The sequence below is a fragment of the Somniosus microcephalus genome, chromosome 32 (genome assembly GCF_052327205.1).
Source record: "Somniosus microcephalus isolate GS21.2 chromosome 32, FLI_Smic_1.0, whole genome shotgun sequence".
In the NCBI taxonomy this organism is placed as follows: Eukaryota; Metazoa; Chordata; class Chondrichthyes; order Squaliformes; family Somniosidae; genus Somniosus; species Somniosus microcephalus.
In genome coordinates this window covers 7,946,494-7,973,755 of record NC_141018.1, presented here as the reverse complement: position 1 = coordinate 7,973,755, position 27,262 = coordinate 7,946,494, and the positions used below count along the sequence as shown (strand labels likewise).

Here is a 27,262-nt window from a genome sequence, read left to right as displayed (position 1 = left end):
GGGGGAGGCGCTGTGTGGGGAGTGCGGGCTGGTGCCGGGGGAGGCGCTGTGTGGGGAGTGCGGGCTGGTGCCGGGGGGAGGCGCTGTGTGGGGAGTGCGGGCTGGTGCCGGGGGAGGCGCTGTGTGGGGAGTGCGGGCTGGTGCCGGGGGAGGCGCTGTGTGGGGAGTGCGGGCTGGTGCCGGGGGGAGGCGCTGTGTGGGGAGTGCGGGCTGGTGCCGGGGGAGGCGCTGTGTGGGGAGTGCGGGCTGGTGCCGAGATTGCGGCCTCGCTCTGCCGCTTGTTCGGGAGCCGAAGGCCGGGCGGTGGCCGCCGATGTGGGAGTGCGAGCAGGAGGCGGGATGACCTGGGCCGTGTTCCTCGGCTGCACGTTCATTGCCTTCGGGCCGGCGTTCTCCCTCTTCCTGCTGACCGTGGCCCGGGAGCCGCTGCGGGTCATCTTCCTGACGGCGGGGTGAGGGCAAGGCCCCGGGCCCGGAGTACCGGGAGCGGGTCTGGGAGCGGGCCGGGCGGGTCTGGGGGAGGGCCGGGAACCTGTCACCCCCCCCTCTCTCTCCGGGTGCAGTGCTCGGCAGCAGGGCACGGTCACTGGGTGTGTTTACCTGTGTGACCTGCCTTGGGATCAGTGGGTTTGAATTAAGCTGTACATTAAATGTTGGGGGTCCTCAGTGACGGCCCGCTCTATTGGCCCCAATCTTCCTGCTCCCTGGTTGAACTCTGGAGGAGCGGGTCTGGAAAATATAGAAACGTGCCAGTAAAACGGAGCAACCCGATTAATTTCCTCCATCTCAATTTCAGACCATTCCCATTTACACCTCCTCTAGACTCTTTTTGTTTCTTAACTTGTCCCATTACCCTCTCCTTCTGCCTTGCACCATCATCCCTTTTGTCTCTTAATCTCTCCTGCCTTCCATCCTATCACAGACCTTCCCTTTTGTTCTTTCCTTTCCTCCCCTCCCCCTGCCCCTACACTCGCTTAAAAACCTGTTCCATCTCCGACTTTTTCCAGTTCTGACGAAAGATCATCGACCTGAAACGTTAACTCTGTTTCTCCCTCCACAGATGCTGCCTGACCTGCTGAGTGTTTCCCACATTTTCTGTAGTTGTCATTTCCCCACCTTGTGGTTTCTTTCTGTTTCTGACACTGTAGCTGTCTCCCAACTGTTTTTATTCTCTAATAATTATGAACTGCTCCTTCGGCCATCTCTTCCCAGTGCTGCTGCCATTGCTCTTACCCAGGAGGCAGTGAGCACACAGCATCAGACATCCAGAAAGCTTTGGATAAAGTTCCACATGAAAGGCTGTTCCTTACATAGGGCAGTGAGTCCTACTCAGTAGTTGGCTGGTGGGATTGTCAGATTAGGTAACGAAGACCCCAATAAATGTTTTGGAGAAGTGAGGTGAATTAATGTTTTTTGTGTTGTGGTTTCAGGGAGGAATGTTAGCCCAAACAGCAGGCAAACTCCCTGCTCTTCAAACCGTGACAAATTTTCACTTCCACCTGAACAGGCAAACAAGGCCTCGACTTCATGTCTCGCCTTTAGGACAGCACCTCTGACAATGCAGCAGCACTCTTCCCCGCTACTGTACTGTGGAGTAGGCCTAGATTAGGCATTTGGGTAGTTCTGAGCTGACTCAAAGTTCTGGATATGCACCTGAAGTGCCGTAACCTACAGGGCTACGGACCAAGAGCTGGACAGTGGGATTAGGCTGGATCGCTCTTTTTCAGCCGGCACAGACACGATGGGCCGAATGGCCTCCTTCTGTGCCGTAAATCTCTATGATTCTAAGTATCTCTAGCTTCAGCTTTAATATGCTAATACTCGGGAGTTTCACCTGTATTCCTGTTTGTGTGTAGAATCTGCGGCGGGTGTTTCAACGTCCTAATTAAGTGCGACATTTGATGTGTTTATGTGGAGACCTGGTGTTCTAATTTGGATGCAGCATTTCACCTTGGTGCCTGCTGATCTATGAAACTGCCCTGTTTGTGCTCCATGGTGCCTCTACAAGCTAGCAGGCTCCATTTAAAAAGAACCCCAAGCTCGTGCTGCCACCCAAGCAGCGATTTTCCCTCACCACCTGTTCTTGTCTCTAGCAAGCTGAACGTAAAAGGGAGATAAAAAGGGGCACAAATCAGCAGAGAACCGTTTTCAGCCCTTTGCGTATTTTGTGTTTAACTGATTGGGAGCAGAAGCAGGAAAGTGCTGGGCTGGGTGGCACTGCCACGCGGGAGGGTGTCGGCACTGCCACGCGGGAGGGTGTCGGCACTGCCAGGCGGGAGAGTGAGCCGGCACTGCCACGCGGGAGGGTGTCGGCACTGCCAGGCGGGAGGGTGTCGGCACTGCCAGGCGGGAGGGTGTCGGCACTGCCAGGCGGGAGGGTGTCGGCACTGCCACGCGGGAGGGTGTCGGCACTGCCAGGCGGGAGGGTGTCGGCACTGCCACGCGGGAGGGTGTCGGCACTGCCACGCGGGAGGGTGTCGGCACTGCCAGGCGGGAGAGTGAGCCGGCACTGCCACGCGGGAGGGTGTCGGCACTGCCATGCGGGAGGGTGTCGGCACTGCCATGCGGGAGGGTGTCGGCACTGCCAGGCGGGAGGGTGTCTGCACTGCCAGGCGGGAGAGTGAGCCGGCACTGCCACGCGGGAGGGTGTCGGCACTGCCAGGCGGGAGAGTGAGCCGGCACTGCCACGCGGGAGGGTGTCGGCACTGCCAGGCGGGAGGGTGTCGGCACTGCCAGGCGGGAGGGTGAGTCGGCACTGCCAGGCGGGAGAGTGAGCCGGCACTGCCACGCGGGAGGGTGGGTCGGCACTGCCACGCGGGAGGGTGTCGGCACTGCCAGGCGGGAGAGTGAGCCGGCACTGCCACGCGGGAGGGTGTCGGCACTGCCAGGCGGGAGGGTGTCGGCACTGCCAGGCGGGAGGGTGAGTCGGCACTGCCAGGCGGGAGAGTGAGCCGGCATTGCCACGCGGGAGGGTGGGTCGGCACTGCCACGCGGGAGGGTGTCGGCACTGCCAGGCGGGAGAGTGAGCCAGCACTGCCACGCGGGAGGGTGTCTGCACTGCCAGGCAGGAGGTTGAGTCGGCACTGCCAGGAGGGAGAGTGAGCCGGCACTGCCAGGCGGGAGGGTGGGTCGGCACTGCCAGGCGGGAGAGTGAGTCGGCACTGCCATGAGGAAGAGTGAGCCGGCACTGCCAGGCGGGAGAGTGAGCCGGCACTGCCAGGCGGGAGAGTGAGCCGGCACTGCCAGGCGCGAGTGTGAGCCGGCACTGCCAGGCGGGAGAGTGAGCCGGCACTGCCAGGCGGGAGGGTGAGCCGGCACTGCCAGGCGGGAGTGTGAGTCGGCACTGCCAGGCGGGAGTGTGAGCCGGCACTGCCAGGCGGGAGGGTAAGCCGGCACTGCCAGGCGGGAGGGTGGGCCGGCACTGCCACGAGGGAGAGTGAGCCGGCACTGCCAGGCGGGAGGGTGGGTCGGCACTGCCAGGCGGGAGAGTGAGTCGGCACTGCCAGGCGCGAGAGTGAGCCGGCACTGCCAGGCGGGAGAGCGAGCCGGCACTGCCAGGCGCGAGGGCGAGCCGGCACTGCCAGGCGCGAGGGCGGGCCGGCACTGCCAGGCGCGAGGGCGGGCCGGCACTGCCAGGCGGGAGGGCGGGCCGGCCCTGCCAGGCGGGAGGGCGGGCCGGCACTGCCAGGCGGGAGGGCGGGCCGGCGCTGCCAGGCGCGAGGGCGGGCCGGCACGTGGGCGGCTGCTTTTGATGTCATACCGAGCGTGACAAAGGAGCCAGGCAAATGGTGCTTAGCTCTGATTCAGGGCACCTTTTGAAGGGTGTTTCATTGGCTCAGATGCCGATTTGTTAATGAGAAGTCTGTTGATTTTAGTGGTGAGAGTGGAGTTTGGTTCAAATGTCTTTTTCAGGAGAGAGGTGTAGCGGGCTGTGTTGATTCATCTTCAGATTCTTGTCGTGTTTAGGTTTTGGTGGGGTCAGTATTTCTGAATTCATTTGTGTACATGGGTAATTTGAGACATGGTGTGTGGGGACTGTTGCATGGCTTGGGAGGAACAGGTGAGTTTGGACCTCTGCTTCCCATAGCTCTCCCCCACTGGGGGTTTCCTCACCTCGTGCCTGGGTCTGGTGTAGACTCATTGATAGAAATTGATGGCTGTGATTGGTCAACAACTCCATTCTCATGGTATCATGTGACTACCGGGGTGGTACAAGGAGAACCAGATGGCTCTCGGTCTTTTTATAGTCTAGCAATTTTCATGTTCCTATGTCTTCCAGTTTGGTTTGTAATTTGTGGGAAGTAGAAGTATTGAGAAAGTGCCACCAACACTTTCTGTGAAGGATCTCGGCTTCCGATTCTGGGGCATTCGCAACCCACGTTTTTATGGATTAGTCGCCTCCAGGTGCTTGATGTATCTGCTTGCCTGTACCAGCACACACGTGGCTCCAGTTTAGTCCCCAGGTCTGCCCTGCATGGGGCTGACTGATGGTCTTATTACTAGGTTGTGTCATTGACTTGGTGAGGATGTCGCCTGTGTTTCCCCCATCCTTGTTGCACCGTGATATCGCTGCGTTCTCATTTGTGCATACGTGGTCAAACAAAAACCACGAGCAGTGTGGCTCCACAGGCAGGGCTGCTTTCAATAACCCGGCAAACCTTCGAGGGTCGGATGGTCCAGGCTGGGTGAGCAGCAGGCAGATCACCAATGGTCTGTGCTGATGACCTGCGGGCAGCGTTAGCTGGTTAAACCTCAGCATTGCCCCTGTGCACGCTTGTGGGTCCAAGAGTGTGCAGGGCCAGTGCTGGAGATTAACAGCCTAAGCTCTCTGACTTGTGCAAGTGGGTATGAAGGAGAGAAACTACCTTTGTGGATTTTGCAGTAACCCTGCCTGGAGATGCTTACAACAACTTGCATTTACGTAGCGCCTTTAACGTAGTAAATGTCTCAAGGTGCTTCACAGAAGAGTAATCAGGTTAGAATGGAGCCGAGCCAAAGATGGGGATATTGGGACAGATGACAAGAAGGCTGGTCATAAAGGAGGAGAGAGGGGCGGAGAGGTTTAGGGAGGGAATTCCAGAGCTCGGGGTCTAGATGGCTAAAGGCACGGCCGCCAATGGTGGAGCGAATCATAGAAAGTTACAGCACGGAAGGAGGCCATTTCGGCCCATTGTGTCCTCGCCGGCCAACAAAGAGCTCTCCAGCCTAATTCCACTTCCCAGCTCTTGGTCCGTAGCCCTGCAGGTTACAGCATCCCAAGTGCACATCCAAGTACTGTTTAAATGTGGTTAGGGTTCCTGCCTCTACCACCCTTTCAGGCAGTGAGTTCCAGACCCCCACAACCCTCTGGGTGAAGAAATTTCCCCTCAAATCCCCTCTAAACCTTCCACCAATTACTTTAAATCTGTGCCCCTTAGTATTTGACCCCTCTGCTAAGGGAAATAGGTCCTTTCCACTTTATCTATGCCCCTCATAATTTTATACACCTCAATAAGGTCTCCCCTCAGCCTCCTCTGTTCCAAGGAAAACAGACCCAGCCTATCCCCAGCCAGAGTGGGGGATGCCAGAATTGGAGGAACACAGTTCACGGCAGGTTGTAGGGCTGGAGGAGGTTACCGAGATGGAGGAGGCCTTGAGGAGATTGGAACACATGGATGAAAAAATTGGAGGTACTGGGGGACCGAGTGCCAGTGTAGGTCAGTGATGGGTGAGGGGTTAAATGTGGGGATGTGTTTCTGACGTCAGATACTCAATGAATGAAAAACGTGTCGGTTTTATAACGTGAACGATGATCTGCTGGATCTGAAGTGCTGAATGTAAAACCGTGGAGTTGATATGTGAATGTTTTTTTTCCCTCAGAGCCTTCTTCTGGCTGGTGTCTCTATTGTTGTCGTCACTTGTGTGGATCATTGCTGTGCAGCTGAGTGACAAGAACAATGCACTAATGCAGAAAGGACTTCTCATCTTTGGCGTCATTTTCTCAGTGCTGCTTCAAGAGCTCGTTCGATTTGGTTACTATAAGCTATTAAAGTAAGAAAACATCAGCATCACATTATTTCAAAGCAAAGTACTTGACTTGAATTAACTCCTAATAACCTGGGTTATAGAAGCGTTTTACAAGTCTAGTTGACAAATGACTGGAATGTGCCATGATAAAGTTGTATAACATCTTTAGTCTACATCATTGTATATATTTTTTTCGATTCATTCACGGGATGTGGACATTGCCGGCGAGGCCAGCATTTATTGGCTATCCATACTTGCCCTCGAGAAGATGGTGAGCCGCCGCCTTGAATACAACTGAGTGGCTCGCTGGGCCATTTCAGAGGGCAGTTAAGAGTCGACCACATTGCTGTGGGTCTGGAGTCACACGAGGATGAAAACATTGGAGGCACTGGGAGACCGGGTGCCAGTGTAGGTCAGCGAGCACGGCGGGGTGATGGGTGAGGGATTAAATGTGGGGATGTGTTTCTGACATCCAATAACTCAACTGAGCAATAAATGATGGCCAGACCAGGTAAGGACGGCAGATTTCCTTCCCTAAAGGACATTAGTGAACCAGATGGGTTTTAACGACAATCCGATAGTTTCATGGTTACCATTACGGATACTAGCTTTTTGTTCCAGATTTATTTAATTCACTGAATTTAAATTCCCCAGCTGCCGTGGTGGGATTTGAACTCGAGTCTCTGGATCATTAGTCCAGTAACATAACCACTATGCTACCGTACCCCTATATTGGTAAAAATTGTGTGTACTTCCTGTCTACAAACCTTACTTCCTGTTGTCACATGTTTTGCTCTTGCACTGTTCACATTGTAAATCACTGTCAACTTTCACAATGTCACTGCAAGCTCAGACCACTAGGTGGCGCTCTCACCATCTTGTGTATAAACCCCCGTCCCCGTATTCAGCAACCAACTGCGGTAACGCCATAGGCAGTTTAATTCTTTAAAAAAGTTTAACCAGAGGAAACTTTGAACATGTGATGAAGCCTGGAGTGCAGTTACCGGTGTTTGCCAATTATCTTTCACTATAGCTAGGTTACCACCTCCAGTCACACGTCTGGCATCGGCCACTGCATCCCCACCCAAACCTTCAAATAAAACACAAAGTTAAATATAAAACACAAAACTGTCATTGCAGTTTCAACACTTGGAAGCTAGCCTCTGGTGGGTTCTTGCAGTTGTGTGTGGGCCTGTGATCGCTGCCGTGACGATTAGTTCTTCCTTACTTGGAAATGCTCGTTCCATCGCAGGCAGATACAGGCATAGAAGTGTAGAGGGCAGCGAAGGCCCTTTGGCCCATCGAGTCTGTGCTGGCTCGTTGATGGAGCAACCAAAGCTAATCCCAGTGCCCTGCCCTCTTTCCCCTTGCACTGTATATACTTTATTCCCTATGTCACTGGTCGTCTCCTGAAGATGGGGTTCGGTTCCTCGGGCACCGTCAGCCCTCCAGTGCCTCACCTACCTGTCCATTGTTCAAATAAGAGCCGAGGCGATGTGTTGGCAGGCTGTCCAATTGTGGAGGGCATCATATCCAAGCCTGGTTAATGTTTTGGAATCGGGCTAGTTGTCCTGGCTCAGGTCAGCTAACTTGGAATGAGTCTCAAGACCCTCTGGTCTGTATGGCTTAGTAACACGGAGTGATGGCTTTATTCAACAAGGGAACCCTAAATTTAATGGACCCTGGACTTTTTTGTTAAATATTTTGTTGTATTTCAAAAAAATTCCCAATGTATAAGGTTAACGCATGGCTGCATGTTAAACATCATTCAATTTACTATCTAGTTATAATCTTGATGTTTAGCCCCTTACGGTTGTGGATATCTCTGGGTAACTTGTGCATTCTGTTGCTGGAACTTTCAGGAAGGCAAATCAAGGTTTAATGGCTATAACTCAAGAGGAAACGGTCCCCATCTCCATTAGACAGTTGGCTTACGGTAAGCTTCTATAATGGGAATCTACCTACTATCAGCTCATTAGCCTGACATCAGCAGTAGGCAAAATGCTAGAATCTATTATTAGGGACGTGGTAACAGGGCACTTAGAAAATCGTAATATGATTAGGCAGAGTCAACATGGTTTTATGAAAGGGAAATCGTGTTTGACAAATGTGTTCGAGTGTTTTCAAGATGTAACTAGTAGGATGGATAAGGGGGAACCAGTGGATGTGGTGTATTTGGATTTTCAAAAAGCATTCGATAAGGTGCCACACAGGAAGTTATTACACAAAATTAGGGGGTAATATATTAGCTTGGATTGAGGATTGGTTAATGGACAGAAAACAGAGAGTAGGAATAAACAGGACTTTTTTTTGGGTTGGTAGTCTGTAACTAGCGGGGTACCACAAGGATCAGTGCTTGGGCCTCAGTTATTTACAATCTATATTAATGACTTGGATGAAGGGATTGAGTGTAACGTATCCAAGTTTGCTGATGATACCAAGTTAGGTGGGAAAGTAAGCTATGAGGAGAACACGAAGAGGCTGCAGAGAGATATAGACAGGTTGACTGAGTGGGCAAGGACATGGCAAATGGAATACAATGTGGGGAAGTGTGAAGTTATCCACTTTGGCAGGAAAAACAAAAAAGCAGAATATTTGTTGAATGGTGAGAGACTGGGAAATGTTGGTATTCAGAGGGACCTGGGTGTCCTTGTACATGAATCGCAGAAAGTTAACATACAGGTACAGCAAGCAATTAGGAAAGCAAATGGTATGTTAGCTTTTGTTACAAAGGGATTCGAGTATAAGAGTAAAGATGTCGTACTACAATTATACAGGACATTGGTGAGGCCACGCCTGGAGTATTGTGGACAGTTTTGGTCTCCTTACCTAAGGAAGGATATACTTGCCTTAGCGGGAGTGCAACGAAGGTTCACCAGACTGGTTCCTGGGATGGGGGGATTGTCCTATGAGGAGAGATTGAGTAGACTAGGCCTATATTCTCTAGAGTTTAGAAGAATGAGAGGTGATCTCATTGGAACATAAAATTCTTAAGGGGCTTGACAGGGTAGATGATGGGAGAATGTTTCCCCTGGCTGGGGAGTCTAGAACCAGGGGTCACAGTCTCAGAATAAGGGGTCAGCCATTTAGGACTGAGACGAGAAATTTCTTCACACAGAGGGTGGTGAATCTTTGGAATTCTCTACCCCAGTGGGCTGTGGAGGCTCAGTCGTTGAGTATATTCAAGACAGGCCGATAAATTTTTAGTAATTAAGGGATATGGGGATAGTGTGGGAAGGTGGAGTTGAGGTAGAAGATCAGCCGTGATCTTATTGAATGGCGGAGCAGGCTCGAAGGGCCAAATGGCCGACTCCTGCTCCTATTGTTATGTTCTTATCTGCTGAAACCCTCACCCATGCCTTTGTTACCTCTAGACTTTACCATTCCAAAGCACCCCTGGCTGCCCTTCCCATCTTCCACCCTCCATAAACCCATCACCCCCCTATGCTCGCTAACCTACATTGGCTCCAGTGTTCCACCTAATCTTTTTTGGATGCGCGTCCCCTTTAAAGGGCTGTGCAGCTTATTCAGAGTTTCGCACATGTGCGAAATTTCACATTGAAAAGCCGGTCCAGGGCTGCGCAGGACTGGCAGACAGCTGCGCAGCTTAGAGGGAACGTTGATTGCTTCCCAGTTAAGCAGCGCCTCGATTTAAAAATTTTCATCCTTGTTTTCAAATCCCTCCATGGCCTCGCCCCTCCCGATCTCTGTAATCTCCTTCAGCCCCACAACCCTCCGAGATCTCCGCGCTCCTCCAATTCTGGCGTCTTGCGCATCCCTGATTTTAATCGCTCCACCATTGGCGGCCGTGCCTTCAGCTGCCTGGGCCCTAAGCTCTGGAATTCCCTCTCTGCCTCTCTACCTCTTTCCTCCTTTAAGATACTCTTTAAAACCGACCTCTTTGATCAAGTTTTTGGCCATCTGCCCCAATATCTCCTTATGTGGCTCGGTGTCAAATTTTGTTCGGTATCGCTCCTGTGAAGCGCCTTGGGATGTTTTACTATGTTAAAGGAGCTATATAACAGCAAGTTGTTGTTACCAATGTCTACAGTCACAGACTACAGAAGCACGGGTATAATGTTGAACTTATACCACACCGTAGTTACTGTAGAGGTATTGGCCCAGAAATTCGGGTCGGGGGCTTCCCGTGGGTGCAAGCCCCCGATCTGTACTTAACTTGTGCGCCGGCCGTTGAGCTGTGGGCCCGCGTGGGATTCCGATCCGGGGCCTGCTCCAGCTGCCGGCGCGCAGTGCTTGCGTATCCCAGAGGTGCAGTTAGTTCGATGCGTCCCCTGGGATCACGTGGGCCATGGGGAGCCAATCGGAGCAGGGAATGCTTCATTCATAAGTCTGATAGGAAGTGCTGTCAAACTTAGAAATACTATGGGCCCCATAACATCACTAAATCTTCAAATAAATTTTTTAAAAAATCACATTTTTTAAATAAGCTATAAATTACATGAAATTATTATTTTAAATAATTTAAATTTTTGAAAATTTTCTAAAGGGGCTAAAAATAAACTTACCTTTCTTTAAAGTATTTAAAAATAATAAACCTGTGGAAAAAATGTTTTAATTCTAATTAATTCACCACTTACCTTGTAAAAAGCAGGCCTTACGCCTACTTTTTAAATGTCTAACTTCTGCAGACTTACCCTCCCGGGAAAACCTGCAAAAAAAAACGAAGTTCAATGCGCACGCGCAGCCTCGCCCGCGCACGCGTTCGACCTCTGAACCCCTGCTTTCAGAGGAACAGGAGTGCCGGTTTCCCGTGCATGCAGGAAACCGGCACTTCCATTGGGCTTACGGGTGAGTACCCCGTGCGTACTCACCCGTGGAGACCCGAAGCTCTGGACCAATATCCAGCGTTCCTTGAAGCTCATTATAAGGTGGTGAGCAAAGCAATGGTCGACGCACATAACCCAACATATCACCTGAACCGTCCAGCAGAACCGTGTATGGTTCCAAGTAACAAAATTATTTCTCTAACTGAAAAAGATCATGACAAGATTATCCAGTGCTGTAAAAATGCACTGTGCTTCTTGCAGATGCTTGGGTTCAGTGGAATACTCGCACATTTGCCCAGTCTGATGTGATGCATTGACAGTAAAAGTGCCGTTTCTGCCAGCCTGAGACTAGTTGTACTGGAAGGTTTGAGGCACTAATTGTAAATGCATCAATCAGCGATGATGCATCCCATAATATCATCACATTGGAATGTGAGCTCGTACTGACCTTTGACCTGTGGCTCTTTCCTGCCCCCCCCCCCCCCCCCCGCGACTCTCAGCGTACACTTCCATTGGATGTCAACGATGCTCGCTAACCCTGCCCAAGCGAGCAATCGTGTGTGAGGCTTGGTGACGAGCGTGTTCAACTGGAGACCGTCACAGCCGAGACCCAACCTGCCTACACACAACACTGTCCGCATATGGCACTTCCCAGCGGGCACCAGGAACGGGTACCCCAGTCTGGGCACATGGGGATTGAGTATCGTGGCCCCGTCATTCACTGAAATCAGCTAATTCAGCACAAACTGGGGAACCTCCTAGTCTATGTTCTAGGTGCCATGCCTGGTTGATGTGGTTTAGAAGCCTGTAGGCCCCAGCAGTAGAGGAGAATCCTGTTTGTGGAGTGACTGACCACCTGTACAATAGGATTCCATTGCATTTTAACTAAGGCTTTGTGTTCTGCACAGTTTCAGGACTGGGTTTCGGTATTATGAGTGGAGCCTTCTCTGTTGTGAATATCCTGGCTGATTCCCTGGGTCCAGGTACAGTCGGTATTCACGGGGAGTCATCGCATTATTTCCTTGCGTCAGGTAGGTGTCATTTTGTTTTGCTGCGTGATGGCCGAGACTGCAAAGGTCCTGCCTTCCGTTCCTCAGGTCTGGCCAAAAAATGCCAGATTTATTGATGATCGCCTGAATAAAGCGGGCGAGGGGCTTCTCACCTGCAGAGTCGCACGGAGGCTATTTTGGTTCAATGTAGCAAGAGGGGGAAGGAGCTGTCCTGAAAACATCAAGCTGAGGTCTGAGCATGTGGTTAGGCCACAGGTAATGAGTATGGTACCAAGAGTAATGGCACTTCTGGACGCCCCGTTGTAGAAAGGACATGAAAGCTTGCAGCAAAGATTCACCAGGGAGATGCCAGGGAGGGGAAACTAGGGTTATGAGGAGAGACTTGAGATACCGGGACTATTCCCATTGGAGCAGAGAAGGCCGAGAGAAGCCTTTTTAAATCATGAAGGATTTTGACGGGATGAATAAGGAAAGACTAGTTCTGCTGGCTGAGGAGCTGGTGACACGGGGTCATCAATTTAAAATCCTCACTGAGTGAGATTAGCAGAAATTTCATTATGCAGAGGGTTGTTGGAGCATAGGAACAGGAGGAGGCCAGTCAATGAGATATGGGCTGATGGAATGCTTTGCCACAGGGGTGGTTGAGGCAGAGACCGTAGCATCTTTTAAGAGAAAATTGGATAAATATTTGAAGCAGAGGAAGAAAGGGAGCTTATGGGGAGAGGGGAGAGCAGTGGGGTTAGTTTTGGTTTGCTCGGTCAAAGAGCCGGCACAGACACGATGGACCGAATGGCCTCCCTCTGTGTTGTAAACTCCTATGGCTCTATAATCTAGGCTGACATTTTAGTGTAATACTGAGGAAGTGCTGAATTGTCACATGAGTTTTAGAGGAGTCACTAAGCCCAGGCCTCATCTGCCTGCTCATGTGGGTCAGGTGGATGTCCGAGATCCTATGACATTATTCAAAGAAGAGATGGGAAGTTCTGGCCAACAGAAGCAAAGACAGATTAACTGGTGATTCATCTCATTGCTGTTTCTGGGACCTCACTGGGTGCAAATTGTTTCCTTACATAACAGTCGTTGCACTTCAAAGGTAATTCATCAGTCATGAGACACCTGAAGATGTGGTTACCTGTTATACAAACTTAAATTCTTTCTTGGTGTCAGCTGTGGCTCAGTGGGCAGCACTCTCGCCTCTGAGTCAGGAGGTCGTGGGTTCAAGTCCCACTCCAGAGACTTGAGCACAAAATCTAGGCTGACGCTCCCAGTGTAGTGCTGAGGGAGTGCTGCACTGTCGGAGGTGCCGTCTTTCGGATGAGACGTTAACCCGAGGCCCCGTCTGGCTCCCTCGGGTGGATGTAAAAGATCCCAGGGCACTATTTCGAAAAAGAGCAGGGGAGTTCTCCCCGGTGTCCTGGGGCCAATATTTATTCCTCAATCAACATCACGAAAACAGATTATCTGGTTATTATCATATTGCTGTTTGTGGGAGCTTGCTGTGCGCAAATTGGTTGCCACATTTCCTACATTACAACACTTCAAAAAGTACTTCATTGGCTGTAAAGCGCTTTGGGACATCCGGTGGTCGTGAAAGGTGCTATAGAAATGCAAGTCTTTCTTTCATTTTTATTTTACATCAAAGTAGATCTGAAATCCAGGTGTGTGTGTGTGTTATAAGCACTATATGTACAAAACCTTTTACAAACCAGACCCCTCTGCATGCAATGTACTGTTTTACATTGGGAAATGGGCCTGATGTTCACAGATGTGTTATCTTTAAAGAGATGGGAGGGAAGTATGCTTTAGATCAAAAAAAATATTGCACCTTCAAGTTCAAAGCCAGAATATAGTTTATTCCTGAAATCTTTCCCCTGTGTTGGAATCTTATTGTCACTAAAGCAGCCTTAGGATGCCTGGATGGTTTTCAATTCATCAGCCGAACCCTAAAATGTTGACACTTTTTTTTAGCCATTGCTGATCCAAAAACAACGGATGGAAAAATAACCGTAGAGAGCGCGATAATGGATTACGTGACTTCTTCTGTGCTTTACCTTCCCTGAATTCACAGAGCAAACGGTTTTCTTAAAAGGAACTCGTCCCTCAGTTTTCCTCCCTTCCTGTGGGGAGTGTGCACTCGGCACACAGAGCCTCCTCATGGGGCAGGTGGGAGCATCAGCGTGTGGGTCTGACCTTACACAGGGAGGGAACTGCACCCTGTCACTCCGACTCAATAATTACACAAAGGTTGCAGTCACTAATACTCCCTCAAAATTATAGGTAGAGGTAGTATTGTGGGATTTGTTTTCGGAAGTAAAGAACCTTCCATTAAGATTTGCTGTGCGCACGCATTAGTAAATACATTTTAAATTGGGGTGGCTTGACATTTAACGCCCTTGATTGCAAATGATCGTGACTAACATTTGCGAATAAAAGCAGCCTTGTAACTACTCACCCATTTATTTTGTTCAAAGACATTCCTGTTAGGATGTGTAAGTTGTTCGTGTGACATAGCATATAACAAAGAAAGAACTTGTATTTCCACAGCGCCTTTCACAATCTCAGGACGTCCCAAAGCGCTTTACATGCAATGAATTACTTTTGAAGTAGTCACTGTTGCAATGTATGGAAACGTGGCAGCCAATTTGCGCACAGCAAGGTCAATGTTTCCTATAGGCTGCGCTGCGCTCCAGGGGTCCCGTGCAGCCGGTGAGCCGCCTTTTAAATTGAAAAAAACGCTCGTGCACAGAATTTTGAATGGGCTGCACGACCCCCAAAAAAAGTGAAAGGGAACATTGAGAAAGGTCCCACAAACAGCAATGTGGTAATAACCAGATTTTAGTGATGTTGGTTGAGAGATAAATATTGGCCAGGGCATTGGGGAGAACTTCCCTGTCCATCGAATAGATCCACGGGATCTTTTACATCCACCTGAGAGGATAGACGGGGCCTCGGTTTAACGTCTCATCTGAAAGACGGCCCCTCTGACAGTGCAGCACTGGAGTGTCCGCCTACATTTATGTGCTCAAGTCTCTGGAGTGGGACTTGAACCCACAACCTTCTGACTCTGAGGCGAGAGTGTTACCCACTAAGCCACAGCTAACTCCTTGGCTACAAGACGGTAGCACAACTCTACTGTGTCTTTCAAATGTACTGATAGTGTGGGGGGTGGCCCACTCTACCTTGCTTTAGCTGAGTACTTTAGCCTATCCCTGTCAATCAGGGGGACAGCCTCACAACAGATCTGGACATTGCAGAAAGCACTCATTTACTGAGACAGTTTGAAGCATTGTGCTGGTCTTGCAACATCTCTGCCACAGGTCCATCACTCTGTGATGTTCCATGTGACAAGTTGCAGACTGTGCCCGTTTTGCTAGAGGAGGTGCAGAGTACAATTGCCGCCTTTCTCTGGGGCTGCAGATTTGTCATTCTTGTTCAACACAGGCCGGGCTCAGAACAGGATTGTTCTAGGGTAGGGAATGTAGAAGCGAGTGGTGGCAAATTGGTTGGCGTGGAGAGGCACAGGCCCATTCCCATTCTGCTGCTACCGGGGAGATGCTGCGCGGTGACACTCTGCCTCCCAGCAACGGGCTGTAAAGGAGACTTGGTGAAGGGACAGAAGCAGGTCAGCTGACCTCTCTTCCCTCAGTTTTGGGAGGGAAAGATAAGTTGCAGTTCAGCGACTGCCCAAGATGCACGTGTGCGGACAGTGGGCAAGGACAGGGTCAGGCTCTGACTGTGAAGCCCCTTCCTGATGACACTTTCTGCCTGATCTCTCTCAAATAATGTGCCCTTTAGGCAGCGTACTGGAGGACACCTGATGGTCAATCGGATTATATCTCACTCAGGAGCAACCAATTTTAGAAAGGGAGTGCAGAAAATTGGAGAGGGAAGAAAAGGGGGCAAATAAGACATCTGTTTAAAAATACTGTAACGAGAGAAATTGCCAACTTTCTGTTTTTTGGGATGTAAATCATGGAGAAAAGGCCAGGAAAACTTAACTAAAAAACTTGGGATAATCCTGATTAAAATGTGGGAATAACACCGCAGGTGATGCATGATGGTAGGACTGTGAGCCGAACCTGCCTCACCATGACCTTCACCATGCCCACAAGACCGTTCCGATCATCACTGAATCAAACATTGTTTTCCATTGCGCTATTCAGCCCATAGTGTCAACACAGCATCATTGATTGCTGCTCCATGTCCATAAAGAAAAGTAGAGCTCGTGTCAGTGTGGTGGGGCGGCGCTGTGGATTGGAGCATAAGCCAGCTGCTCTGTGTGGAGGTTGGGACTCGGGATTACGCCTCTCTGCTCCCAACCCCACCCCCTTCAAAGACATATCGTGTTCTTGTCTCGGCTGCGCTGCTATGGAAAGGTGCTGAACCCAGAGACCAAGCACTTGCTCGAAGGGGAGTTGGGGAAGGTCACGCCTGCGCAGCTCCCAGTGGCTGGGAGCAGATGGCCTTCCACCCCTCTGGGACGAGAGAGTGGCCCACGGAGAATCAGAAAAGGGCTGAGAGAAAACAGCATTGATTTTTTAAATTCTCGGGACGTGGGCGTCGCTGGCAAGGCCAGCATTTATTGCCCGTCCCTAGTTACCCTGAGAAGGTGGTGATGGGCCACCTTCCTGAATCATTGCAGTCCGTGTGGTGAAGGTGCTCCCACAGTGCTGTTGGGTAGTGAGTTCTTTGTAGTGGATTTGATACAACTGAGCGACTTGCTGGGTCACTTCAGAGGGCAGTTCAGAGTCAGCCCTGTTGGTGTGGGACTGGAGTCACGTGTAGGCCAGACTGGGTAAGGAAAGCAGGTTTCCTTCCGTAAAGAACATTAATGAACCAGTTGGGTTTTTCTAACCATCTGAAAGCTTCATGGTCACTTTTAGTGATACCAGTTTTTTCATTTCCAGATTTTTTAAACTGAATTCAATTCTCAACTTGCCATGGTGGGATTGAACTTGGGTTCTCAGGATTATCAGTCCAGTAAAGTAACCTTGTCTGTTGCTACCCAAAAATGGCTCCTGTGCTTCATGAAGCTCTGCCCCACGCCTTTGTGGGTCACAAGTCACCAACTAAAGGTCCCGGTGTTTCGTGCATGTTTGTAATTTTAAAAGTACGAGTCTCTAAATGGGAAACCAACTTAAATGAATCCGTCTTTGGGATGAGACGTTAAACCGAGCCCCCCCGTCTGCTCTCTCCGGTGGATGTAAAAGATCACACGGCACTATTTGAAGAAGAGCAGGGGCGTTCTCCCCGGGGTTCTGGCCAATATTTATCCCTCTACCGGCATCATGATGATCTGGTCGTTATCTCATTGCTGTTTGTGGGAGCTTGCTGTGCGCAAATTGGCTGCCGTGTTTCCGACATTACAACAGTGACTGCACTTCAGAAAGTACTTCATTGGCTGTAAAGTGCTTTGGAACGATCTGAGGTCGTGAAAGGCGCTATAGAAATGCAAGTTCTTCCTTTCTTTGTGTTGTAGCGTTTATGACCCTGGCCATCATTTTGCTCCATGTGTTCTGGGGAATCGTCTCCTTCGATGCCTGTGAGAGGGAGAGGTGGTGGGCACTGGCTGTAGTCGTACTGAGCCATCTCGTGGTGTCCAGTGTGGTAAGTGTTAATATTCTGTAGTAAAATTAGCTCAAAATAATCCTGTCTGGTGAGATAAAATCATTGCCAACGTGTATTTGCAGCTTGTACTGCACAGCTTTGAATGTGTATTTTTAGAAACTATGGATAATTTGCTACAGTTTAATACAATTAAATTATACGGGATTATTTTTATCCAATTTCCTGTTCCTTTGCAGCCATTGCCTTCGGTCCCCGCCACCAACTCCGTTCCCTAGCCACTGACTCCATCCCTCTCCCTAACATCTGTCTGAGGCTGAACCACACTGTTCGCAAACTTAGTATCATATTTGACCCAGAAATGAGCTTCCGACCACATAGCCACAACATAACTAAGACTGCCTATTTCCACCTCTGGAACATCGCCCGTCTCCGCCCTTGCCTCAGCTCATCTGCTGATGAAACCCTCATCCATGCCTTTGTTACCTCTAGACTCGACTATTCCAACGCACTCCTGGCTGGCCTCCCATGTTCTGCCCTCCGTAAACTTGCGGTCATCCACGACTCGGCTGCCCGTGTCCTAACTCGCACCAAGTCCCGTTCACCCATCACCCCTGTGCTCGCTGACCTACATCGGCTCCTGGTTAAGCAACGCCTCGATTTTAAAACTCTTGTTTTCAAATCCCTCCATGGCCTCGCCCCTCCCTATCTCAGTAATCTCCTCCAGCCTTACAACCCTCGGAGATACCTGCGCTCCTCCAATTCTGGCCTCTTGAGCATCCCTGATTTAAGTTGCTCCACCATTGGTGGCCGTGCCCTCAGCTGCCGAGGCCCTAAGCTCTGGAATTCCCTCAGCCTCTTCGCCTTTCTACCTCTCTCTCCTCCTTTAAGATGTTCCTTAAAACCCACCTCACCTGTCCTAATATCTCCTGATGTGGCTCGGTGTCGCTCCTGTGCAGCGCCCTGGGACGTTTTACTACATTAAAGGTGCTATATAAATACAAGTTGTTGTTGTTGATACTGTGTCAAATTGGCCATTCTTAATGTGAGAGTATCAGCAAGCTGTTTGACCATGGAGGCATCTCCGCTGGATCTGATCCTGTCCTTGCCCAATGGGTTGGGGGTCATTGAATAGTCATCAGGAATGGGAATCGTGCAATGTTTTGCTACAAGGAGTGGCTGAGGCAGAGAAAATTCTCTTGTTAAAGGAAAAGTGGATAAATATTTGAAGCAGAGCAAGATAAAGGGCTACAGAGAGAGCAGAGCAATGGGATTAATTTTGGATTGGCCTAGCAAAGAGCCGGCATCGACACGATGGCAACAGACTTTTCCCGTTTTCATTTTTTACGTATGTTGACTGCTTTCTACAATGAGTTTTGCTCACATCAATTTTTTTTTTACTGATTTCTCGTCATTTTTCACATTAATAAATTGGAAGTTTGCTTAATGAAGTGCTTTAGCCATTTAATCTATATTAATGACTTGGATGAAGGGACCGTGTACTGTAGCCAAATTTGCTGACGATGCAAAGATGGATGGGAAAGCAAGTTGTGAGGAGGACACAGAGGCCTAGAAATTCAGTTGGGCGCGCCAGCCGTTAGCACCTTAGGGGGAGTAGATCTCGAGCGCTAGGCGCTTATCGCCCGGGCGCAGCGCGATCTGCGCCTCTCCCCAACTTCAGGACACATTTAGCGCCGGCGCAAAGTCTTAGCGCGTGCCCTACTGCGCGCGCAGATCATGACGTAATTTAATAGTGCAACGCCCTTTGTGCGCCCCAAACCGGAACTTCACTCGCGCCGGCCCATTGTGCGCCGGGCGTCCCGAGCGACTGTGAAGTGGAACGGTACACAGGCCAGCCGAGCCGGGGGGAGCGCTAATTAAAGGGCACTTACCCAGCAGTATAAAGGCCAGCCATTTTGCAGCATTCACTCTTGTGCAACGGTTTTTTGGACAGAGACCAAGGAGGAGAGTTTACTGGTTTGGACCAACACTTGGACAGGTATTTTTGGCTCGGGCCAGAGCTTACCAATTATCTTAGCCTTCATTCAGAGCTCAGTGTTTGCCAGCATATAATGGGGGCTGCATTGGGTGGCAACGCTGAATTTCACCCTTATGCCAGAAGGGCTTACAGATGCCGTGAGAGAGTGGCAGCCCTGGCTAGACGCAGAGGGGGCAACAGGCGTCGCCAACTGAGGCCTTACCCACGCAGGGTATACCGCCAGCAGACCTCCTATCTGACCATGTCTGCCGCGATGTGTGTTAGGAGGCTGCGATTCCGAAGGGAGGTGGTTACAGACATCTGCCGGCTGCTTCAGAGAGATCTGCAGCCACAGCTGATGCGCAGGACGTCTCTGTCGGTGGCAGTGAAGGTGACGGTGGCTCTCAACTTCTATGCCTCCGGCTCCTTCCAATCCGCTACTGGGGACATCGCTAACATCTCCCAGTTCGCCGTGCATTGCTGCATCCGCCAGGTGACCGAAGCCCTTTTCAGAAGGAGACATCAATTCATCTCCTTCCCCATGACCCTGGACAAGCAGCAGCAGCGTGCAGTGGGGTTTGCAAGAATAGCGGGCTTCCCCATGGTGCAGGGCGCCATTGACTGCACGCATGTGGCTTTGCGGGCACCTCTTGAGCATGCCGAGGATTACCGCAACCGGAAGGGCTACCATTCCCTCAATGTACAGCTGGTGTGTGACCACAGGCAGCGCATCCTAGCTGTCAATGCCCGCTTTCCAGGCAGCAGCCACGATGCCTTTATCCTGCGACAGACAACTGTGGCTGACATGTTCCAGGCACAGCCTCCCCCAAGAGGATGGCTTATCGGGGACAAAGGCTATCCTTTGTGTACCTGGCTCATGACCCCGCTCCGCGCGCCCACGACCCCTGCTGAAGAGGCATACAACGAGAGCCATCAAGCGACGAGGAGCCTCATAGAACAAACAATCGGCGTGCTCAAGCAACGGTTCCGCTGTCTCGACCGCTCCGGGGGAGCCCTCCAGTATTCGCAGGATCGAGTCTCCCAATTCGTCGTCGTTTGCTGCATGCTGCACAACCTGGCTATCCGCAGGACTCAGGCACTGCCACCTCACGTTGGACCACCACCTCAGGAGGAGGAGCATGAGGACGACGAGGAGTACCAGCCCAGGAGGGACGCACAAGGTCCAAGGGCCGCCCGTCGTCGGCTTATTGAACGTCACTTCTAGGCCCCCTGTCAGGGAATGGCTTGTGCCAATGATAGAACATGATTGCAGCCGCTCCGCAAGCCCTCAGCCGGTTAAGGCAACAAACACTTCAAAGATCAAACATGGACAATGTGAATAAATAAAATGCTTTATTGTACAAACTCTGGGCCCTTCCCACATGAAAACCAAAAACAGAGGAAACCCCCAAAAAACACTCAAACACATTACTCGCTCCCACAACCTGGGGAGGATTAACAAAATAGGGCAACTAAAATGGCCGTCATTCTCGGCCTTCGTCCAAAACAAACATCACATCATCGGCCTTCAAAAAACAAACATCCAATTCTCGGCCTCAAGAAACAAACACAAATGGCCACACATTCGACTATTTGGCCCACTAGGGCGATGCCTTGGCCATCTTTGGGTGGCCCCTGCCCGCCCTGCTGCTCCGCCTCAAAGTAAGGCCATTGGCTGCTGCAAGGCTGGGGGCAGGCTCCTGAGGGGCACATGTCGTGACGGCAGATGCCCTTGGGGGTCGGCCTAGTCGAGGTCTGGGCGTCGAGCGGCCGGCTGTTGATTGCTGCAGCTGTGGCTGGCCAGCATCAGTCGCTGCAGCAGCTCCTGGCAGCTCCACTGGGGGAGTGGCAGTGGCGGCTGGAGGAATGGCGGCAAGCTGGCGGATGGCAGGCGCTCGCTGGTCGCCTGAGACACTGGCACTCGCCCGGGCCAGCACTGCAGCATGCGCACCAATCTGCCGAGGGACAGACCGATGTGCTGCTGCAGCGCGCCGGGTGCCCTGGCGATGCCTGGCTGACACAGCGAGTGTGGCAGCAGTGAGTGCCCGTGTTGACCTGTTCACTGACCGCAGCAGAGCAGCCAGTGACTGGACGGCACCACTAATCACCTGGCCAGTCGCTGACAGATCTGCCCGGTATTCCGCCCGACTGGTGGCCTCTGAGGGCCCGAACTTGGCCACACTCCGAGAGAGGGAATCGATGGACTCAGGCAACCGTGCCACTGCCGCCATGAGCTCCGTGTGCCGGCGCTCCGAGTCCGCGGACAAGTCTTCGAGGCGTTCCATCTCCTCGGCGAAGAGCATCTCCTGACTGGAGGCCGGACTCTCCCTCTGGGGAGAAGGCCGCCGAGCTGGCCGACCCTTCCTGCGTTGCTGGAGGCCGCTGGGCCCAGCAATTGGACTCCCCTCCGACGCATCCCCCCTCTGGGGAGAAGGCCGCCGAGCTTCCACCCCCCTCCCGCCTTTCTGCAGCACGCAGGTCCCAGGAGCTCCCCTCCCCTTCGACACTTCCGCCACGCTGCCCTCCAGGGAAGACGTGTCCCCTACATTGGCCTGGGTGGCCGCGGCTGAGGGTTCCCCTGATGGGCCGCCTTCCTCTTGCTCCTCCTCCTGCTCCTCCTCGGAGGGTCTGTCACTGGCAAGTTGAGGGACCTCCTCTTGACCATCTGAAAGCAGGAAGGCACAAGAGTAGCTTTAGAGTGAGGAGAGGGCGTCAGTGCGGGATGCATGAGTGGTGGCATTCAGCGCATTGGTCGGACAGTGGCAAAGGATGTAGATCTGATGCGCAAGTGGGACGAGAGAGGTGCAAAAGGTGATGTCCTTACCATTGCTTCCCAGAATAGGGTCGGCATCTCCACATGCAACGGGCCCAATCACCCGGCCAGCCATGAGGCGCTCCACGCGATGTTGCAGGTCGGTGAGTGGCTGGATATGGGGTCGTCCTCCCCCGGTCGCAGTCCGGCTCTTGCGATTATTCGCCAGCTTGGCCTGCAAGAGAAAGGACAGCCTCTAAGTACAGCGTGTCGCCGTGATCTTGTGTGCACTGCCTCCCATGGTGGAATAGCCTGGCCAGTGTGTCGCCATGATCTGGTGTGCACTGCCTCCCATGGTGGAATAGCCTGGCCAGTGTGTCGCCATGATCTGGTGTGCACTGCCTCCCATGGTGGAATAGCCTGGCCAGTGTGTCGCCATGATCTGTGCACTGCCTCCCATGGTGGAATAGCCTGGCCAGTGTGTCGCCATGATCTGCTGTGCACTGCCTCCCATGGTGGAATAGCCTGGCCAGTGTGTCGCCATGATCTGGTGTGCACTGCCTCCCATGGTGGAATAGCCTGGCCAGTGTGTTAAGTGCAGAATGTGCAATTGATGCTCATGCCTGTCCCATAGCTGCTGGATGAAGGCTGGCCATTAGAGCTTTCAGGTCCCTTTACCCATAATGTGAGGTGCACATGCAAGGATGAGGAGGTCACTGGAAAGGGTACTCACCCTGACAATGCGTGTGAGGTCATTAAACTTTTTGCGGCATTGGGCACCGGTCCTGGGGACGTCGCTGTTGGCTGACAGCTTGCTGGCGACATGCCTCCAGGCTCTCCTGTAGACGCGGACCGTCGCCTTCTTGCCATTGTCCAGGTACAAAACATGGCGCCTCTTCTCCACAGCAGCAAGCAGCACACTCAGATCACGCTCTGAGAAGCGCTGCGCACGTTCACGGGCCTTCTCCATGTCTTCAGGCGCTATTTGGGTCCAGCAGCAGTGTTCAGGCCTAGCTGGAGGGCTCCACTATCCAGGGCGTGGCAGCAGACACAGTCGACCCTTCCCCCTTAAGAGCTGGCCGGCGCCAGGGTGTCTGCTGTCAGTCACGAGATGGCCGCACCTGCGCTGCGCCCGGCCTCGGCGCTATCGATCACCACCTCCGGCTTAGCGCCCAAAGAGAGGCGTCCAACAGCAGTTTTAGCGCTCGCCCGAACTAGTCTGGGCGAAGCTAATGAATATCGGAGAAGTGGCCCAGATTTGGCGGCGGCCGCAAAACTTTAGCGGACGCCCCACTTAGCGCTCCAAAAGTGGCGTCAATGAATTTCTAGGCCAGAGAGCCTGCAAAGGGATATAGATAGGTTAAGTGAGTGGCCAAAAAATTTGGCAGATGGAGTACAATGTGAGAAAATGTGGGGTTATCCACTTTGGTAGGAAGAATAGAAAAGCAAATTATTATTTAAATGGAGAGAGACTTTAGAATGCTGCGGTACAGAGGGACCTGGGGGTCCTCGTACATGAAACACAAAAAGTTAGCATGCAGGTACAGCAAGTAATCAGGATGGCAAATGGAATATTGGCCTTTATTGCAAGGGGTATGGAGTATAAAAGTAGGGAAGTCTTGCTACAACTGTACAGGGTGCTGGTGAGACCACACCTGGAGTACTGCGTACAGTTTTGGTCTCCTTATTTAAGGAGGGATGTATTGCATTGGAGGCAGTTCAGAGAAGGTTCATTTGGTTGATTCCTGGGATGAAGGGGTTGTCTTATGAGGGAAGGTTGAGCCTATACTCATTGGAGTTTAGAAGAATGAGAGGCGATCTTATTGAAATATATAAGATTCTGAGGGATCTTGACAAGGTAGATGCAGAGGGGGATATTTCCCCTCGTGGGGGAATCTAGAACTCGGGGGCATAGTTTCAGAATAAAGGGTCGCCCATTTAGAACGGAGATGAGGAGGAATTTCTTCTCAGAGGGTCGTGAATCTTTGGAATTCTCTTCCCCAGCGAGCTGTGGAGGCGGAGTCAGTGAATATATTCAAGGTGGAGATAGACAGATTTTGAACAATAAGGAAGTCGAGGGTTATGGGGAGTGGGCAGGGAAGTAGAGTTGAAGCCAAGATCAGGTCAGCCCATGATCTTGTTGAATGGCGGAGCAGGCTCGAGGGGCAAATGGCCGACGACTCCTATTTCTTATGTTATTATGTTAATCCATTTGTCTGAATCCTAAAATAGATGGTAACATTCATTAACCTTCGTATTCTACACCCTTCGATGCTTTTGAAGGGAAGCGAGGGATATCCTGGCTTCGTGTTGTGCTGTGGTTCAGAACGATGCATTTTCCTTTCTTTCAATCTGCATTGTGCTTCTTCCTCTCTCAATACAGACGTTTGTGAATCCTCATTATGATGGGAGCCTGATCCCAGTATACCTCATCACGTTGGTCATGGGCATGTTGGCATTTCTCACTGTGGGTGGCTCAGCTCGGAACCTCAAAACTCTGTGTCACGTGCAGGGACAAAGACTTTCTTTGGCCAACCACCGACCCCAGATAACGTTTGGCGATCTGGACGCTCTTCCAGCACGACCTGGCTATTCACGGTGGAGGGGAATAGTCTCGAGGGCAAAACCATGTTTTATCCGAGCATAAAGGTTGTTAAAAAAAAAGCACTGTTGACTTCCTTTAGTAATTGCTGTAATTTTAAACTTAGCTCAGGGCACAGTCTATAGATTCAGTATAACGTGTACCTATTGACAACTCCATTTGCCTTCAGCCAGTGTAGCAAGATTGTAAGCGAGAAATGACTGATTTGCCAGCTTGATGTGAGCGCTGTTTATCTCTCAGCCGCTTTGTACAGTGGTTAGACTAACGGCATTCAGGCCTATATGTGGATTGAAAGCATCGAGACAATTTGTTTCAATCTGAAGCAGTTAAACTAATAGATGCAGCTCCTTTTACAACTGATCTGTAGCTCCTTATTTAAGCAGAGATACCTCACTTGTTTGTAGGGTTGCCAACCCTCCAGGATTGGCCTGGAGTCTCCAGAATTGAAGGATAATCTCCAGGGCACTGCAGCGAACAACCCGGGAGAAAAATCACAGGGGCATAAAACAAATTGTGGTGTTTTTTTCATTTTCTTTTAACACTTTCATTTATTAGTTCTAAAAATACATAGAAACATAGAAGATAAGAGCAGGAGTAGGCCATTCGGCCCCTCGAGCCTGCTCCGCCATTCAATGAGATCATGGCTGATCATCCAAATTCAGTACCCCCGGTCCCTGCTTTCTCCCCATATCCCTTGATCCCTTTAGCCTTAAGAAATATATCTAACTCCTTCTTGAATATATTTAATGAATTGGCCTCAACTGCCTTCTGTGGTAGAGAATTCCACAGGTTCACCACTCTCTGGGTGAAGAAATTCCTCCTCATCTCTGTCCTAAATGGCTTACCCCTTATCCTTAGACTGTGACCCTGGTTCTGGACTCCCCCGGTCATCATTCCTGCATCTAGTTCTGTCTAGTCCTGTTAGAATTTTATAGGTTTTGATGAGATCCCCTCTCATTCTTTTAAACTCCAGCAAGTATAAGCCAATCGACCCAATCTCTCCTCATACGTCATTCCTGCCATCCCGGGTATCAGTCTGGTGAATCTTCGCTGAACTCCATCCATGGCAAGAACATCCTTCCTCAGATAAGGCGACCAAAACTGCACACAATACTCAAGATTGGAGATTTTGGGGGGGGGGGGGGGGGGGGGGGGGGGGGTGGAAGCTGTGTCGCTAACAGTCAAGGTTAATCCAGTGGGGTAACAAAGGGTCTGTTCCCTTTCTAATTGGTTGTTGGAAGCAGTGCGCCTGGAGGATGGACCAATGGCGGACGTGTGGGCCAGGCGGGCGGTCATGTGACGGAACCTCCAGGAATCCACCCAACCAGAGTTGGCAACCCATACACGTTGGTGCAATTTTTCTTAACTGCTGTATAAGTACTTTTGGGGGAAAAAATGATTTGCACAGTTAAATGATTCTTCACAAATACTGATGCCTAAGTTTTATAAATATTGTTTTTTTATTACTGTTGAAGAGCTAATCAGGCTCAAACTTGAATCTCCGCCTATGAATTTCTGTGAACATTTTGCCTGAACAAATGCACATTCTTTGTTTGGCCCATCATGACCTAGATCTTATTTAACATGCTGTTTAGCAACCCATATTTATTCATCGTCTTACCATATAAAAGTCTTGCTGTGCATTAACGGTATCTAATATAGTAGCAAGTACAATGTGCTTAATAAACCTCAGTTGTCTTAATAAACTACTCATTTTACTACATGCCTGGCTCTGCTTTTTTTTAAATTAGTTTGGTTAAAGAGTCTAGAAAAATGAAATCTTAACTGGCTAATGAGCTTCCCGAATGAGGAAAACCTGGCAATGTGAGATTTACAGTTTATGAGGAGATTGCTATTGGTAAGTAACTGCAGACTGTCTCAAACCCAGTGGTTCTTAAGAGCGTAAGAATTAGGAGCAGAGTCAGCCATACGGCCCCTCGAGCCTGCTCCGCCATTCAATATGATCATGGCTGATCCTCTATCTCAATACCATATTCCTGCTCTCTCCCCATACCCCTTGATGCCTTTTGTGTCTAGAAATCTATCTCCTCCTAAATATATTTCAGTGACTTGGCCTCCACAGCCTTCTGTGGTAGAGAATTCCACAGGTTCACCACCCTCTGAGTGAAGAAATTTCTCCTCATCTCAGTCCGAAATGTCCTGCCCCGTATCCTGAGACTGTGACCCCTGGTTCTAGACCCCCCCCCCCCAAAGCAGGGGAAACATCCTCCCTGCATCCAGTCTGTCTAGCCCTGTCAGAATTTTATACGTTTTAATGAAATCCCCTCTCATTCTTCTAAACTCTAGTGAATACAGGCCTAGTCGACCCAATCTCTCCTGGGTACGACAGACCTGCCATCCCAGGAATCAGTCTGGTGAACCTTCGCTGCACTCCCTCTATGGCAAGTATATCCTTTCTTAGATAAGGAGACTAAAACTGCACACAATACTCCAGGTATGGTCTCACCAAGGCCCTGTACAACTGTAGTTTGATTCCCCCTAGAGCCCAAAAACCTAATCTTTCTCGGCCTTTCATATACTCAACTGGAGACTTATGACTCT

At 50.8% G+C, this 27,262-nt stretch overlaps 1 protein-coding gene across 1 annotated transcript; it reads left to right on the top strand.

Moving 5' to 3' along the window:
* Positions 1-217: 217 nt before the first annotated feature.
* On the top strand, positions 218-25,855 carry LOC147097254 (gamma-secretase subunit Aph-1b-like). Its single transcript, XM_085972055.1, is given in 7 exon segments — positions 218-452; positions 5,860-6,030; positions 7,869-7,942; positions 11,702-11,824; positions 17,283-17,410; positions 24,482-24,589; positions 24,591-25,855. Coding segments are annotated over 7 exon segments (777 nt in total). The 5' UTR covers positions 218-339; the 3' UTR covers positions 24,651-25,855.
* The last annotated feature ends 1,407 nt before the right edge of the window (positions 25,856-27,262 follow it).